Source organism: Tursiops truncatus, chromosome 16, assembly GCF_011762595.2.
Source record: "Tursiops truncatus isolate mTurTru1 chromosome 16, mTurTru1.mat.Y, whole genome shotgun sequence".
Classification (NCBI taxonomy): domain Eukaryota; kingdom Metazoa; phylum Chordata; class Mammalia; order Artiodactyla; family Delphinidae; genus Tursiops; species Tursiops truncatus.
Window position 1 is genome coordinate 58,949,166 of NC_047049.1, and position 14,034 is coordinate 58,963,199.

General features: G+C 37.0%; 2 protein-coding genes across 10 annotated transcripts in view; one reads left to right on the forward strand and one right to left on the reverse strand.

Annotated features, from left to right (window-relative positions):
- The window catches only part of DNAJC9 (DnaJ heat shock protein family (Hsp40) member C9), a 50,346-nt gene that overhangs the window by 22,368 nt on the left and 13,944 nt on the right, over positions 1–14,034 (forward strand). The window contains exon 5 of one of the 3 annotated variants that reach the window (XM_019936089.3): positions 5,898–7,070. The exons of 1 other annotated variant lie outside the window; for it this stretch is intronic. In XM_019936089.3, the coding sequence (XP_019791648.1) occupies positions 5,898–5,942 (45 nt within the window). In that variant the 3' untranslated portion in view covers positions 5,943–7,070. Of the gene's footprint in view, positions 1–5,897; positions 7,071–11,663; positions 11,694–14,034 lie in introns of those variants that run through there. One more of the 3 variants, XM_019936093.3, reaches the window with a different exon arrangement.
- FAM149B1 (family with sequence similarity 149 member B1) overlaps positions 1–14,034 on the reverse strand; it is a 63,645-nt gene that overhangs the window by 16,704 nt on the left and 32,907 nt on the right. For all 7 annotated transcript variants that reach the window (XM_019936083.3, XM_019936085.3, XM_019936082.3 and 4 more), the window contains 2 exons: positions 11,088–11,255; positions 7,317–7,504 (listed from right to left, as the gene is read on the reverse strand). In XM_019936083.3, the coding sequence (XP_019791642.1) occupies positions 7,317–7,504; positions 11,088–11,255 (356 nt within the window). The remainder of the gene's footprint in view (positions 1–7,316; positions 7,505–11,087; positions 11,256–14,034) is intronic.

The following is a 14,034-nucleotide window of genomic DNA, read 5'->3' on the forward strand; positions in this document are numbered from 1 at the left end:
AGAAGAAAAATGCACAGAAAGGGAACCCAGGATATCTGTAGAGTGTGGGGTGTCCTTTGAGTACTCAAAGGAGTATTGAACACTGCATGTATGAGAAAAAACCACCTGAGGCTAGGAAAGAGAACCAACTGAAAGAATTAGAGGGAATAGTGCCTGCTGCTCACATGGGACCAGGAACAGTGCCTGGTTCTTCCAGCCATACTAGAAAAACTCATAATTAATGGGGCATTGGGCAGAGTACTTAGGACAATCTTGCCTCAGTATCTGGGGGATAATTAGTTGGACTGATGACCTGTCTATAACAAATCATAAAAGCAAGACCAGAAGAGATCAAATTTTTTCCAAGTAACTTAAGTGCATCCCAGGAAAAACCAAAGAAGATACATACAAAAAAAAAAAAAAAAAAAAAAACTCCCAATAAGATAAAATTCACCATGTCTGGCACCCAAAGAATACCATGCAGGAAAATACAACTCACAATGAGAAGAATATCAATCATTGAAACCAACCCAGAATTCACACATATGTTTGAGTTATCCCACTTTTTCAAAAAGAGACATGGAAGATATAAAATTCACCTAAATCATACTTCACAGAAAACAATGAGTAGAAAAATACACTGGATGAGCTTAACAGCAGATTCACCATTGTAAAAGAAAATATTAATGAACTTGAAGGCACAATAGGAAACATCCAAATTGAAATACACAGAGAAGAAAATTCTTTAATTAAAGCATCACATTTGAGGGATCAGTAAGCAAATGGACTAATATATATGAGTAACTGGTGTCCTAAGGGATGGTGGGCACCAGAAGAAATATCTGAAGAAATAATGGCTGAAAACTTTCCAAACAATGAAGACAATAAACCCACAGATCCAAGAAGCTCAACAAACTCCATGCAGAAGTAACATGAAGAAAATTACATCAAGGCACATCATAATCAAATTGCTCAAAACCAGTGAAAATGAGAAAAATCTTAAAAGCAGCCAAAGAAAAAATACATGAACGCAGGAACAAAGAAAAGGATGACATCAGATTTCTTGTGCAAGTGAGAAGACGGTGGACAACATCTTTAAAGTATGAAGAAGGAAATCCAAAAGAGGGGATATATGTATATGTATAGCTGATTCACTTTGCTGTATGTACAGTAGAAACTAACACATATTGTAAAGCAACTATACTCCAATAAAATAAAATAGGTAACCAACAAGGACCTACTGTATAGCACAGGGAACTCTGCTCAATACTCTAATAACCTAAATGGGAAAAGAATTTGAAAAAAAGGAAATACATGTATATGTATAACTGAATCACTATGCTGTACACCTGAAACTAACACAACATTGTTAACCAACTATACTCCAATATGATAAAAATTTTTTTAAAAAATAAATGAGATACACTGAATGTTAAAAAAAAAAAAGGTACCAAGAGAAAAAGTGTCCACCTAAAATTCAGTACACCACACAACTATCTTGCAGAAATGAAAGAAAAATAAGGAAATTTTCATATATCAAAAGAAAGCATTTCTCACCAACAGACTCACATACAAAAAGTTTTAGAGGACATCTCTCAGGTTGCAAGAATTAAAAAAAAATTTTTTAATGAGATAAAATTTGCATAACATGAGTCACCATTTTTAACCATTTTACAGTATACAATTAAGTGGTTTTTAGTATATTCATGATTTTCTGTAACCACCACCACTATCTAATTTCAGAAAATTTCCATCACTCCAAAAAGAAACCCCATACCTCCCAATGCACCTCTTCCTCCATCCCCTGGCAATCATTAAACTACTTTCTCTATGGACCTGCCTGTTCTGGAAATTTCACCTTAATGGAATCATACAATATGTGGCCCTTTATGTATGTCTTCTTTCGTTTAACGTAATATTTTCAAGGTTCACCCATGTTTTAAGATGCTTCATTACTTAATTCCTTTCTTTAAAAAATAATTTATTTATTTTTGGCTGCGTTGGGTCTTCGTTGCTGTGCGCGGCCTTTCTCTAGTTGTGGTGAGCAGGCTTCTCATTGCGGTGGCTTCTTGTTGCAGAGCACGGGCTCTAGGCACATGGGCTTCAGTAGTTGTGGCATGTGGGCTTCAGTAGCTGTGGCTCAAGGGCTCTAGAGCGCAGGCTCAGTAGTTGTGGCGCAGGGGCTTAGTTGCTCCGTGGCATGTGGGATCTTCCCAGACCAGGGATCGAACCCATGTCCCCTGCATTGGCAGGCAGATTCTTAACCACTGTGCCACCAGGGAAGTCCCTTAATTCCTTCTAATATATGAATAATACTCCATTGCATGATGTATTAGTTACTCAAGCTGCCATAAAATATGACAGACTGGATGGCTTAAATAACAGAAATCTATTTTCTCACAGTTCTGGAGGCTGGAAGTCCATGATCAAGGTGCTGTCAGGGTTGGTTTATAGTGTGATCTCTCTTCCTGGCTCCTATGCAGCTGCCTTTTCCCTCTGTCCTTGCCTGACTTCTTCTCTTTACACACACAGAAATAGAGAGCTGTGATGTCTCTTCCTCTTCTTACAAGGATACCAACCCTATAGGATTAGGGTCCCACCCTTCTGACTCAATTAACATTAATTACCTCCCTAAAGGCCCTATTTCCAAACCTAGTCACATTGGGGGTTAGGGCTTCCACATATGGATTTTGAGGGGGACACAATTCAGTCCATAACACATGGATATACCAAATTTTGTTTTGAATACCAAATTTTGTTTATCCGTTCATCAGTTGATGGATGTCTAGGTTGGTTCCACTTTTTTTAAAAAATAAATTTTTTTACTTATTTATTTTTGGCTGCATTGGGTCTTCATTGCTGTGAGTGGGCTTTCTCTAGTTGTGGCGAGCAGGGCTACTCTTCGTTGCAGTGCGCAGGCTTCTCATTGCGGTGGCTTCTCTTGTCGTGGAGCACAGGCTCTAGGTACATGGGCTTCAGTAGTTGTGGCATGCGGCCTCAGTAGTTGTGGCTTGCAGGCTCTAAGGCTCAGGCTCAGTAGTTGTGGTGCCTGGGCTTAGTTGCTCTGCGGCACGTGGGATCTTCCCAGACCAGGGCTCAAATCCGTGTCCCCTGCATTGGCAGGCAGATTCTTAACCACTGCGCCACCAGGGAAGTCCTGGTTCCACTTTTTGACTATTATGACTAATGCTGCTATGAACATTCATGCCAGGGTTTTGTGTGGATATATTTCATTTCTCTTGATTATATAACTTTGAGTGGAATTGCTAGGTCATATGGTAATTTTATGTTTAACTTTTTGAGGAACTGCCAAACTGTTTCCACAGTGGCTGTACCACTTTACATTCCCACCAGCAATTTATGAGGGTTCCAGTTTCACAACCTCATGAACAGTTGTTATTGTCCTTTTCTTTTTTTTAAAAAAATACAGCCATCCTAGTGGGTTTGAAGTGGTGTCTCATTGTGGTTTTGGTTTTGATTTGATTTCCCTAATGAATAATGATGTTGAACATCTTTTCATGTGCTTATTGGCTATTTGTATATCTTCTTTGGAGAAATGTCTGTTTGAGTTATTTGCCCATTTTTAAAAAAATAAATTTATTTTTGGCTGCATTGGGTCTTCGTTGCTGCGCACAGGCTTTCTCTAGTTGCGACAAGTGGGGGCTACTCTTTGTTGTGGTGTGTGGGCTTCTCATTGTGGTGGTTTCTCTTGTTGCAGAGCATGGGCTCTAGGCATGTGGGCTTCAGTAGCTGTGGCTCGTGGGCTCTAGAGCGCAGGCTGTTGTGGCGCATGGGTTTAGTTGCTCTGCGGTATCTGGGATCTTCCTGGACTGGGGCTCAAACCCATGTCCCCTGCTTTGGTAGGCGGATCCTTAACTGTGCCACCAGGGAAGCCCTATTTTCCCATTTTTAAATTGGGTTGTTTTTTCTTTTGTTTTTGAGTTGTAGATCTTTATAGACTGTGAGTACTAGATTCTTATCAGGTGTATGATTTACGTACACTTCCTCCCATTCTGTAGGCGGTCTTTTCAGTTTCTTGATAATGTCCTTTGATACACCCTAAAGTTTTTTATTTTGATGGAGTCCAGTTTATTTATTTTTTCTTTTGTTGTTTGTGGTCTTGGTGTCATATATCAGAATCCACTGCCAAATCCAAGCTCATGAAGATTTACTCCAATGTTTTCTTCTAAGTTTTATAGTTTTAGCTCTTAAATGTGTACCTTCAATCCACTTCAAGTTGATATTTTGTATATGGTGTGAAGTAAGAGTCTAACTTCATTCTTTACCATGTGGCTATCCAGTTGTGCCAGCACAATTTCTTTTTTTTTCCTATCTGAATTTGTTTTTGATTGACATATAGTTGATTTACAATATTCTGTAAGTTTCAGTTGTACAACACAGTGATTCACAATTTTAAAAGGTTATACCCCATTTATAGTTATTATAAAATATTGGCTATATTCCCTGCCAGTACCATTTCTTAAAGAGACTATTCTTCCCCCATTGAATGGTCTTGGCACCCCTGTTGAAAATCAGTTGGCCATAGATGTGTGGATTTATTTCTGGACTTTTGATTCTATTCCTTGGATCAGTATGTGTTCTTATGCCAGTACCACACTGTTTTGATTACTGTAGCTTTGTATTATGTTTTAAAACCAAGAAGTATGAATCCTCCAAATTTGTTCTTTTTCAATATTGTTTTGGATATTCAGGATACCTTGCATTTCTGTATGAATTTCAGGATCATTTCTACAAAAAAGGCAGTTAGAATTATGATAAGGTTATACTCAATCTGTAGATGTATTTAGGGAGTATTGCCATCTTAACGATATTTAGTCTTCCAATCCATAAACAGAGGATGTCTTTCTATTTCTTTAGGTCTTCTCTATTTTCTTTCAATAATATTTTGTAGTATTCAGCATACAAGTCTTACACTTCCTTGGTTCAGTTTATTCCTAAGTATTTTATTCTTTTTGATGCTATTATAAATGAGTTGTTTCCTTAATTTCATTTTTGATTGTTCATGGGTAGAAGCTAGAAGAACTTTGAGAAGCATGATAGAGAAGACATAAATTACCTTGAACAGACTTAGTAGGAATCTGGATTTGGAGGAAGCTGTAGGGGAGGGCTCAGAAGGAAATGAGGAACATGTTATTAGAAACTGGAAGTAGGGAGATGCTTGTTATTTTGTGGCAGAGAGCTTAGTGAAATGGTCTCCTGTGGTCACATGGAAAGCAGAACTTTTAAGTGATGATCTTGGTTGTATAGCTAAGGAGATTTCCAGTCAAAGTGTTGAAGGTGAGGCCTGATTTTTTTCTTGCTGCTTATAATCAAACACGAGATGAGAGAGATAAATTGAGGGAAAAACTATTAAACATAAAGAAACCAGGACTTGATGATTTTGAAAATTCTCAATCTCTCTAGATGGCAAAAGATTCTAAATAAAGGAAGGCTATCAGACCCCCAAAATTCTACTGGCAGGAAGCAGCCTAATAAAATTACTTAGCTACAAACATGTGCTATGTTTCATGAAAAAGGAAGGATGACTCAGAGGTCAAAACCAAGAGCTCAGAGGGTAGAGCAGAAAGCTGAGAGGATTATTTCCAGGCCTTAATTAAAACTTAATGAAGGAACTCCCAGTATTTTCACAGCTAGATTTCAGAATTGCTGTGGACCCTTTTTTACTCTCACCTCCCTGACCCCAGCCTTTTAACTGGAGTGTCTATAATGGTTATCTTTTTCCTGGCCCACTATTGTATGTTGGGTGTGTTGGGGTCAAATAACTTGTCTCTAGGAGTAGAATGGCTGGATTATATAGTTAGATGTTTATATACCTGTGTATATAAGCTTTAGTTTCATAGGTTTATAGATGGAAAGGAATTGTGCCCCAGTAATTTCACTTCCTGTATTACATCCAGGAACTTCATTCATACCAGGACCTGATTCAAAGTCTTTGGAGCTGATGCTGTAATAGATGATTCTCTTGGAAACCTTTGAAGGGAGTTGAATGTACTTTGCCTGTGGGAGCACATGAATCACTAAGGGCCAGTGGGAAGACTAGTGGACAAATTCCAAGGTGCACCCCCCACCCCCCCACCATGATTCTCAGCTGTTGATGTTCACACCTTCGTTTAAACCCCTCCCTTTGAGCATGGGCAGGACCTGTGACTTGCTTCAGATCAAAAGATGATGGTAAAAGTGATGGGATGTCACCCCCATGATTATGTTATATAAGTTTCTGTCTTGCTAGCAGATTAGCTCTCAGTCTTTCTTGCTGGCTTTGGAGAAATAAGCTGCCATGACTGCTACAGCTACAAGAAACTGGATGCTTCCAAAAACACACAAAAGGGGAAGTGGATCCTTTCCTAGTTGAGCCTCTACATGAGAACCCAGCCTTAGCCAACACCTTGATTGCAGCCTTGTGTGATCTTAAGTAAATGACTAGCTGGCTGTTCCTGGACTTCTGACCCACAAGTCTGTGAGATAATAAATGTGTGTTGTTTGAAGCTGCTAAGTTTGTGATAATTTTTGTGCAACATAGAAAATCAATACAGACAGTTCTTAAGAAGTTAAATATACATTTAACCATATAATTCAACGATTTCACTTGAAGAAATCTACCCAAGAGAAAAGGAAATATGTGTCAAAATTCTTGTACATTAGTGTTCATAACAGCATTAATAGTCCAAAAATGAAAACAATCCAAATGTCCATCAACAGATAAATGGATAAACAAGTTGTGGAACAATGGAATACAACTCAACAATAAAAGGAATAAATTACTGACACACACAGTGACATGGATGACTGTCAAAATGATCACACTGAGGGAAAGAAGCCGACAAAAGAAGAGTAAATACTACATGGTACCATTTAAGCAGATAACTTGTCATTTGGGGATGGTGGGTCAGGTAGGGGCAGGAGGGAGGGATTACAAGGTTATTAACTTTGAGGGTAATGGATATATTCACTGTATTGATTGTCTCATGGTTTCATGGCTGTATACATAGGTCAATTTATCAGATAATACACTTGAAATATGATTGGTTTATTGTATATCAATTCTTCAATAAAGCAGTTTTTTAAATGTATTTGCACATGTTTTTTCTCACAAATAATTATATTCAAAGAGAAAGCACAATCTCTATCTAGTCGTCATAGAGTAGGCCTTGTTACTTATGCACTCATTCCCAGATACTTTCCAAATATCTGTTAGTTTCTATGAGAAATACAAATATGATTCTTTAGTACTAATGAACATATAATTTAATAGACTGGTTACGGTTTGGAAAGCATAAACAATTATTTTTTTATATTGTTTTCACAAAGAGCCTTACCAGAAGCAAATCCCTCCCAGTGACTACGTGTCAGCTGCTCCATACAGCTTAGGACCTTGCTCCACACATCGTCAAACACATAAGCAAGGACATCCTCTTTCATGCAGTAAAATGGAGCAATAGGTGGGTACCCTAATTTCTGTTTCTCTGTAGCTGCTTCTGATTTCTTTCCATGAAACCCCTCTTCCCTGTTAACAGAAGCAAGAAGGAAAGACTTCATGGTTATTCTTCACTGGGTGTTCACCACTGTCTTTTGGCTGCTTAGGAGTGTGATTTACGCTCCTCCCCGCCACCACCCCCCCCTTCCTCCCCGCATATATAGCACAGGTATTAAATAGGCTTGTGAACTAAGGGAGTTTTCAACAGAGGAGACTCTGCATTTCCCTTTTTACATCCATCCCACCCCACCCCCCTACTCTGCCAAAAAAATAGAACAAGAAAAAGAAGACAGAATCATTGTACTTTTTTAAGCTTTAAATAGATGGGCATTTAAAATTGATCAACAAGCAACCTATGACAATTAAGCACACAAAAATACTCTTTTTGTTGTAACTGGGTAACATTTAGATTAATATTAACTTGACACATTTAACGATGCGCATATAACTGTGATTATGCTGCATAATTATTTGAGGCAATGATTCATTAGGGAAGTAGTCCACATAGATTATTAAAATTAGTATACTTTTACTAATCCAAATAAACATTTGGTAATTGGCTGTAAAGGAAAAAGAGGGAAGCCCAACAGCACAGGAAACTACTCTGAGACTCTTCTGGAGACTGTGTATCTATAATCCAGAAACTTCCAGTTAGGCAAGTCTGTCTCTTCTCTGGCAATGAGTGCCAGTAGCCCCAGATTTCTGGGGGAAGAAAATTTGGCTGATGGATGTGCTTATCTATGACAGATGTATTATAAACTAAGACAAAGCAAATTCTGGAACTGGCTTGGGTGGAGAGAAGTACCTTTACAGTGAAAGTTACTCCTGGGGCAACAAAGTGCTCAAGAATGAAATAGGAAACTGTAGGCAGGTAAGAAGGATGCTAAGAGATTTAAGCAGGGCAGCCAGACTCCCTTTGCTTCTCCTTTCCCAAGGAAGAGCTAGCCTGGCATTAAGTGGCAGAGGAGGCTGATTAGCATTAAATGTATTTCAATTTATATTTCTTTTTAGAGGAGATAACATAGTCATATGATAAAAATTCATATTGTATAGAAGGAAATATATGTATGTAGTGAAAAATAAGTCTCCTACATCTCTGTCCCCCAGTCCCCATTCTCAGAAGCAAACACGTAGGTCCAGAGAGATAGTTACATTATACACTGTACTGCACCTCACTCTTCTGTCAGTGTATCTTGTCCATGATCCCTATCAATGTATATAAATCTGCCTCTTTTTAAAAATAACTGCAACAAACAAAAATAACTGCAGAGTATTCCATTGGATATACCATAATATATCTAACTAGACAGTTATTGATCAACTAACCTTTGCTTTTATAATCAATACTGCAATTAATACCCTTCTACAGATATTCCTCAACTTACATATTGGGTTACAGCCCAATGAACTTATGAAAATATCATGTCAAGAATGCATTTAATAGGCCTAACCTATTGAACATTATAGCTTAGCGTAGCCCACCTTAAATGTGCTCATAACACTTACATTAGCCTACAGCTAAGCAAAATTATCTAACGCAAAAACTATTTTATAATAAAGTGTTGAATGTCTCATGTAATTTATTGTATACTCTACTGAAAGCGAAAAGCAATGGTTGTATGGTTTTAAGTATATTGGTTGTTTACCCTCATGATTGTGTGGCTGACTGGGAGCCACAGCTTGCTGCCGCTGCCCAGCATCCCGAGAGAGTATCATACTGCATATCGCCAGCCAAGGGGAAAAAAATCAAAATTCAAAGTACAGTTGCTACTGAATATGTATCACTTTTGTACCATCGCAAAATCAAGGAATCATAAGTCAACTCATCTTAAGTTGGGAACAATATGTATGTACTTCTTTGGCTACATGGATATTATATCTGTAGGATAAATTCCTATAAATAGAATTATTGAGTCAAAGGGTATGTGCATTTCAATTTAAAGAGGTGGTATACATAGGATCCAGAAAGTATACTCTCGGGCATTTATCCCAGAGACATAAAAATTTTTGTTCATATAAAAATCTGTGCGTGAATGTTCATAGCAGCTTTATTAATAATAGCCAAAAGCTAGAAATAGCCCAGGTGTCCTTCCACAGGTGCACAAACTGTGGTACATCCATACCATGGAACGTGCTGACAATAAAGAAGAATAAATTTTTGATAAACCTAAGTAAATAAATAAATAGGTGGTATAATTCTCCAGTAGTGAAAGAATATGCCTCTTTTCTCATTCAAGGAATTATTAACCTCCTTTATCTTTTGTTCTTTGATAGTCTGACATGTAAAAGAATACTCATTATAGTTTTAATTTGTATCTCTAATTGTGAATGAATTCCATTTCATATATTTAAAATCCATCTTCTTATAATGTGAACTATTCATGTTCTTTGTTTCATCTTTAATCTTTTCCTTACTGATATACATATTAAGGAAATTAAGCCTCTGTCTATGCATGAACTGCAAATATTTTTGCCAGTTTGTCATTTGTCTTTTGACTCTATGAATTTTTTCTATGCAGAAATACTATTTTATGTAGTTTTTTAAAGAATTTCTTAAATGACTTGTAGATTTTGTGCTATGGTTAGAAAGACCTTCCCTATTCCCAAGTTATTTTAAAAAAAATCTTTCATATCTCATTTTCTTCCAAACTTACATGCTTTCATTCATCACATCTCAATATCTCAGTGATATCTCTAAAGAGAAGACTGCCTTTCTAAAAATCTTCCATTTTACCTGAAAATTTATTTCAGTTTACTATCAGGAAAGGGGAAGAGATGCCCCAGGGACACCTATGAGCCATGAACATCACATTTTAAATTAGTTAAATCTACTGTATTTTTTATAAGCTAAAATGACGGGAAAAGACCTTTGAGGAAAAAGGAAGAGAAAATACGGACAATTTGACTCAGGCCAGATGAAGTGAAAGGGAAGGGGGCAATCTCTGCAAAACCAAAACAGCATACTTATGATTCCCTTGGAACAATGAGCTAGCTCAACGGTGTTATGTTTGGAAATCTGGGTTGTGTTTACCTGACCCTAGGACTGTGTACCTTGAGCATGTAGTAAACATGGCTCAGTAGGAAATATGGGAAGAAGTCCAGAATCATGTGACACTAACTAGACCTAACCACAGCCTCACAGCCTAAAATGAAATTCTCACTTCTAGATGTACTACTGTGACTATCAATTCTGAGCTTTTAAAGGCTTAGAGGAATAATTTAAGAGTTTAATATATCAGAAAAGTAGCATGGAATAGTGAGGAGAGCACTGGATTTAGAATCAGATGAATAAAGTTTTCATGAGTTACTGGTGATACTTTACAAAGAGGAAAATCAAATTATGTGGAGAAAAAAATTCATTTAAAAAATGTTTAATCTCAGGAAGAGGCAAATGGCGTGTGTAGGAAGAAAATATACAAGGAAGACTGGTATGTGAAAGCAATAGGAATTTATATCAACTAAGTACATGACACTGGATAACTGAGAACTAATAGAAAAGAAATAAACAGACATCAACTTAATTATAGGTAGTATTGGTAGTATACTTTAGAAAAAATAGATATTAACAACAAAATAGCAGGGGAGTAAAAAGTTTAAAAGACATAATACTCACATATCTGTGTGGTCGAATGCTAGGTATTCCTCTATTATTCCTTCCGAGAAGATTATACAGTCTTCCTCTTCTCTTTCCATAGAACACAAGCTAGGGGATTTGGCAATGGAAGATGCTTTAGGAGCATATGAAGATGAAAAATGTAACTTCTTTCCCCTAATACCAAATCTGGAAGAGGAAAAATATTAATTATGTTCAACATAAACAGTTCTCAAAGGAACTCATTCGCACAAGTTTCAGCTCAAGGTCCCTTGCCCTAGTGACACCTTCCTGGGCTACTCTAAACCTTAATACCTGTTATTTCTCAGAACAGGAATAAATAAATACTAGCCATAGACCCACTCTGCTTAGGTATATTATGCACTATTGAATACTGCTTGCTATCTTTTCAGATACAACAGCTATGGCTATAAAATATTTTTAAAAATCTAATAATATTTACATTCATAATTAGCTCTTTAAAGTACCTCAGGAGGTTATATGCTTATTTCAATAACTCCGTCATTGTTCAAAATGTATACTCCTAAAGGGCAAGTATCTTCCCTTACTTCTATTTAAATTTCTTATCCTACCCAGGTATTCAACGAATAGATGATGACGCCTTCACTTCAGCAGGTTTACTTTGGAGAAAGTCAGTCAAATCTGAGCAGTACAATTTTTTAAATGGCTCTCAGTTTAACCAAATATTAAATATAACCAATGTATGCTTTGTGTTATTCTTTATACCTTTTTGTACCTTAAGTATTTTTTAAACAATGAAAAAAGAATAAACCTATGGCACTTTTCAGCAAGGCTAGTGGGAAAATCTTTTTGGAAGACATTTTGGAAATATGCATTAGAAACCTTAAAACAGAAATAAACTTTGATTCAGTGGTTTCATTTGTAGGGGATTTCCTTCGAGGATATGACCTATAAGATTTAGCTATAAAAATTATCATCACAGAACTGCTTATAATTGCTAAAATTCAAAACTGGCCCAACTGTTTCAAAATACAGGATAGGGGATTGGTTGTTTAAATAATGGTATATTCATGCAGTGGAATTCTATGAGGTTACTAAATTAATGTTGGGGGACAAAATGGAAGATTCCCATAATAAAATGGTAATTATAAAAAGATTATAAAATATGTACAGTAATTTCAAAAAACTCTATACATATGTGGCAGAGAACGCTAGGTGCCCCCAATATCGATTCTCCCTGCCTCTCCTAATACATCATGCCAATTTAATTCAGGAGAGCAATACACGCACCTCAAAGATGACATTTCCCACCACCTTGCAGCCAGATGTGACCAATGAGATATGAGCAGAATTGTTATGTGGGACTCTGGGGAGGCTGTTTAAAGAGAACTGGGTTAGCTTTAAGGGGTGCCCTTTTGCCCTTCTGCCTTTCCTGCTTCCTGCTACCTGGAAAGTGAATGTCATGTTTGGAACTCTATCAGCTGTCTTGGACCACCAAGAAAAACCCCAAAACTCAGGAAAAGTATCCTGGGCTAGCACAATGTAGCAGAAAGATGAAATGAGTCTAGGACCCTGAAAACACCATACTACCACTGTACTATCTTTAGATACCCTTCCTCCAGACTTCTTTTAAAAGAGAAATTTCTCTGTTATGTAAGCCGTTAAATAAGGTGTATTGTTCATAGGAAGTGGTTGGAAGGGTATTAGGCCAGACTGTGAAGTACTTTGTTAACTTTGGCTAATTGATAGCAATGGCATTGAAGTTTTTAAGAAGGGGAATGACAGCATCCTTGCTTTAAAAGATGACTATGGTGGTGATGAAGAGGATAATGTGGTTAGGAGGCTAGTGCAAAAGATGAAACAAGAGCTGGTAAGCTGATGAGAGCCTGGACCATGGCAGGAGGCATGGGGGACAGAGAGACAATAAGAGATGGGAAAACAGTTTGAAGAACAAATATATCAAAACCAGCTGGTATTATCGTTTATAAAAGTCTCTAAACTTGAGACTTTAGGTTTTTTAAGTCTCTGTTCTGAAATTCTAAACAGTGATACCCAAAATCTAGTCAACAGATTTATGGCAATCCATGACAAAATTTTTACGGATCCACATCAAAATGAGCAAAATAAGAACAATGCTCAGTAAGACTACAAAATGCCCTTTCTTGAAAAGGACTGTCCTTATTTTGAGACATGCTTTTTTGTGTTAATATGTCATTTCTTTTATAAAACAGTGGTGTTAGTATTTTTTTTCAACATGACAACATGACAAAATTAAAAGCTGTCAAACCCATGTCAAACACTGCACTCCCAGCATTCCTTATGTTATTGTGCTACTGTATCGTTCCATTTGTATTACTAACCAATCATTTTTTAGTCAGTGGTAACTAATGGAATTACTTGCTCTGAAAAAAAAATAGGCTTTTCTAACAAAGTATAGGCCTTTTTGTCAGTTAAAAAAATTTTCAGTTAGATGAGAAGGAAAAGTGTTCCCATTTCCCCTAAAGCTGCAGCAAAGAACAGATAGTATTCTACATCATAAAGCTGTCTTTGCAAATGTTGTTTCTAACAAAGGGATCTTTTAAATCGTCAGACTTCAGAGATTACCATGTCTGGAAAATAACCTTTAACTTCTAAAATGTTTGTAATTCTCTTACTTACTAAAAAAATAACAGTGGTCTTATCTAATAATGTATTGCCCTGATAGTAATATTTAAGTTCAGATCTGTTTTCTTGTGAGCGGAAAGAAATCATTGCCACTTTATTCTTCTCCCACATGCATGGAGGATAAAATGACTTTGCTGGGTTTCTTATTTAAACAAAGAGTTTAATTTGGAGCCAGCCCTCAGGTGTAGGCCTTAGGAGGCAGAATTCTGCAGCCTTCATGGAGGTGATCATTGCAAGGCCCTCCAGGTTGGCTAGGAGGAACAAGTGGCCAAGAGCTCTCTCCTTCCTGACTAGGATCTGAAAAGTACAATTAACCACTCTC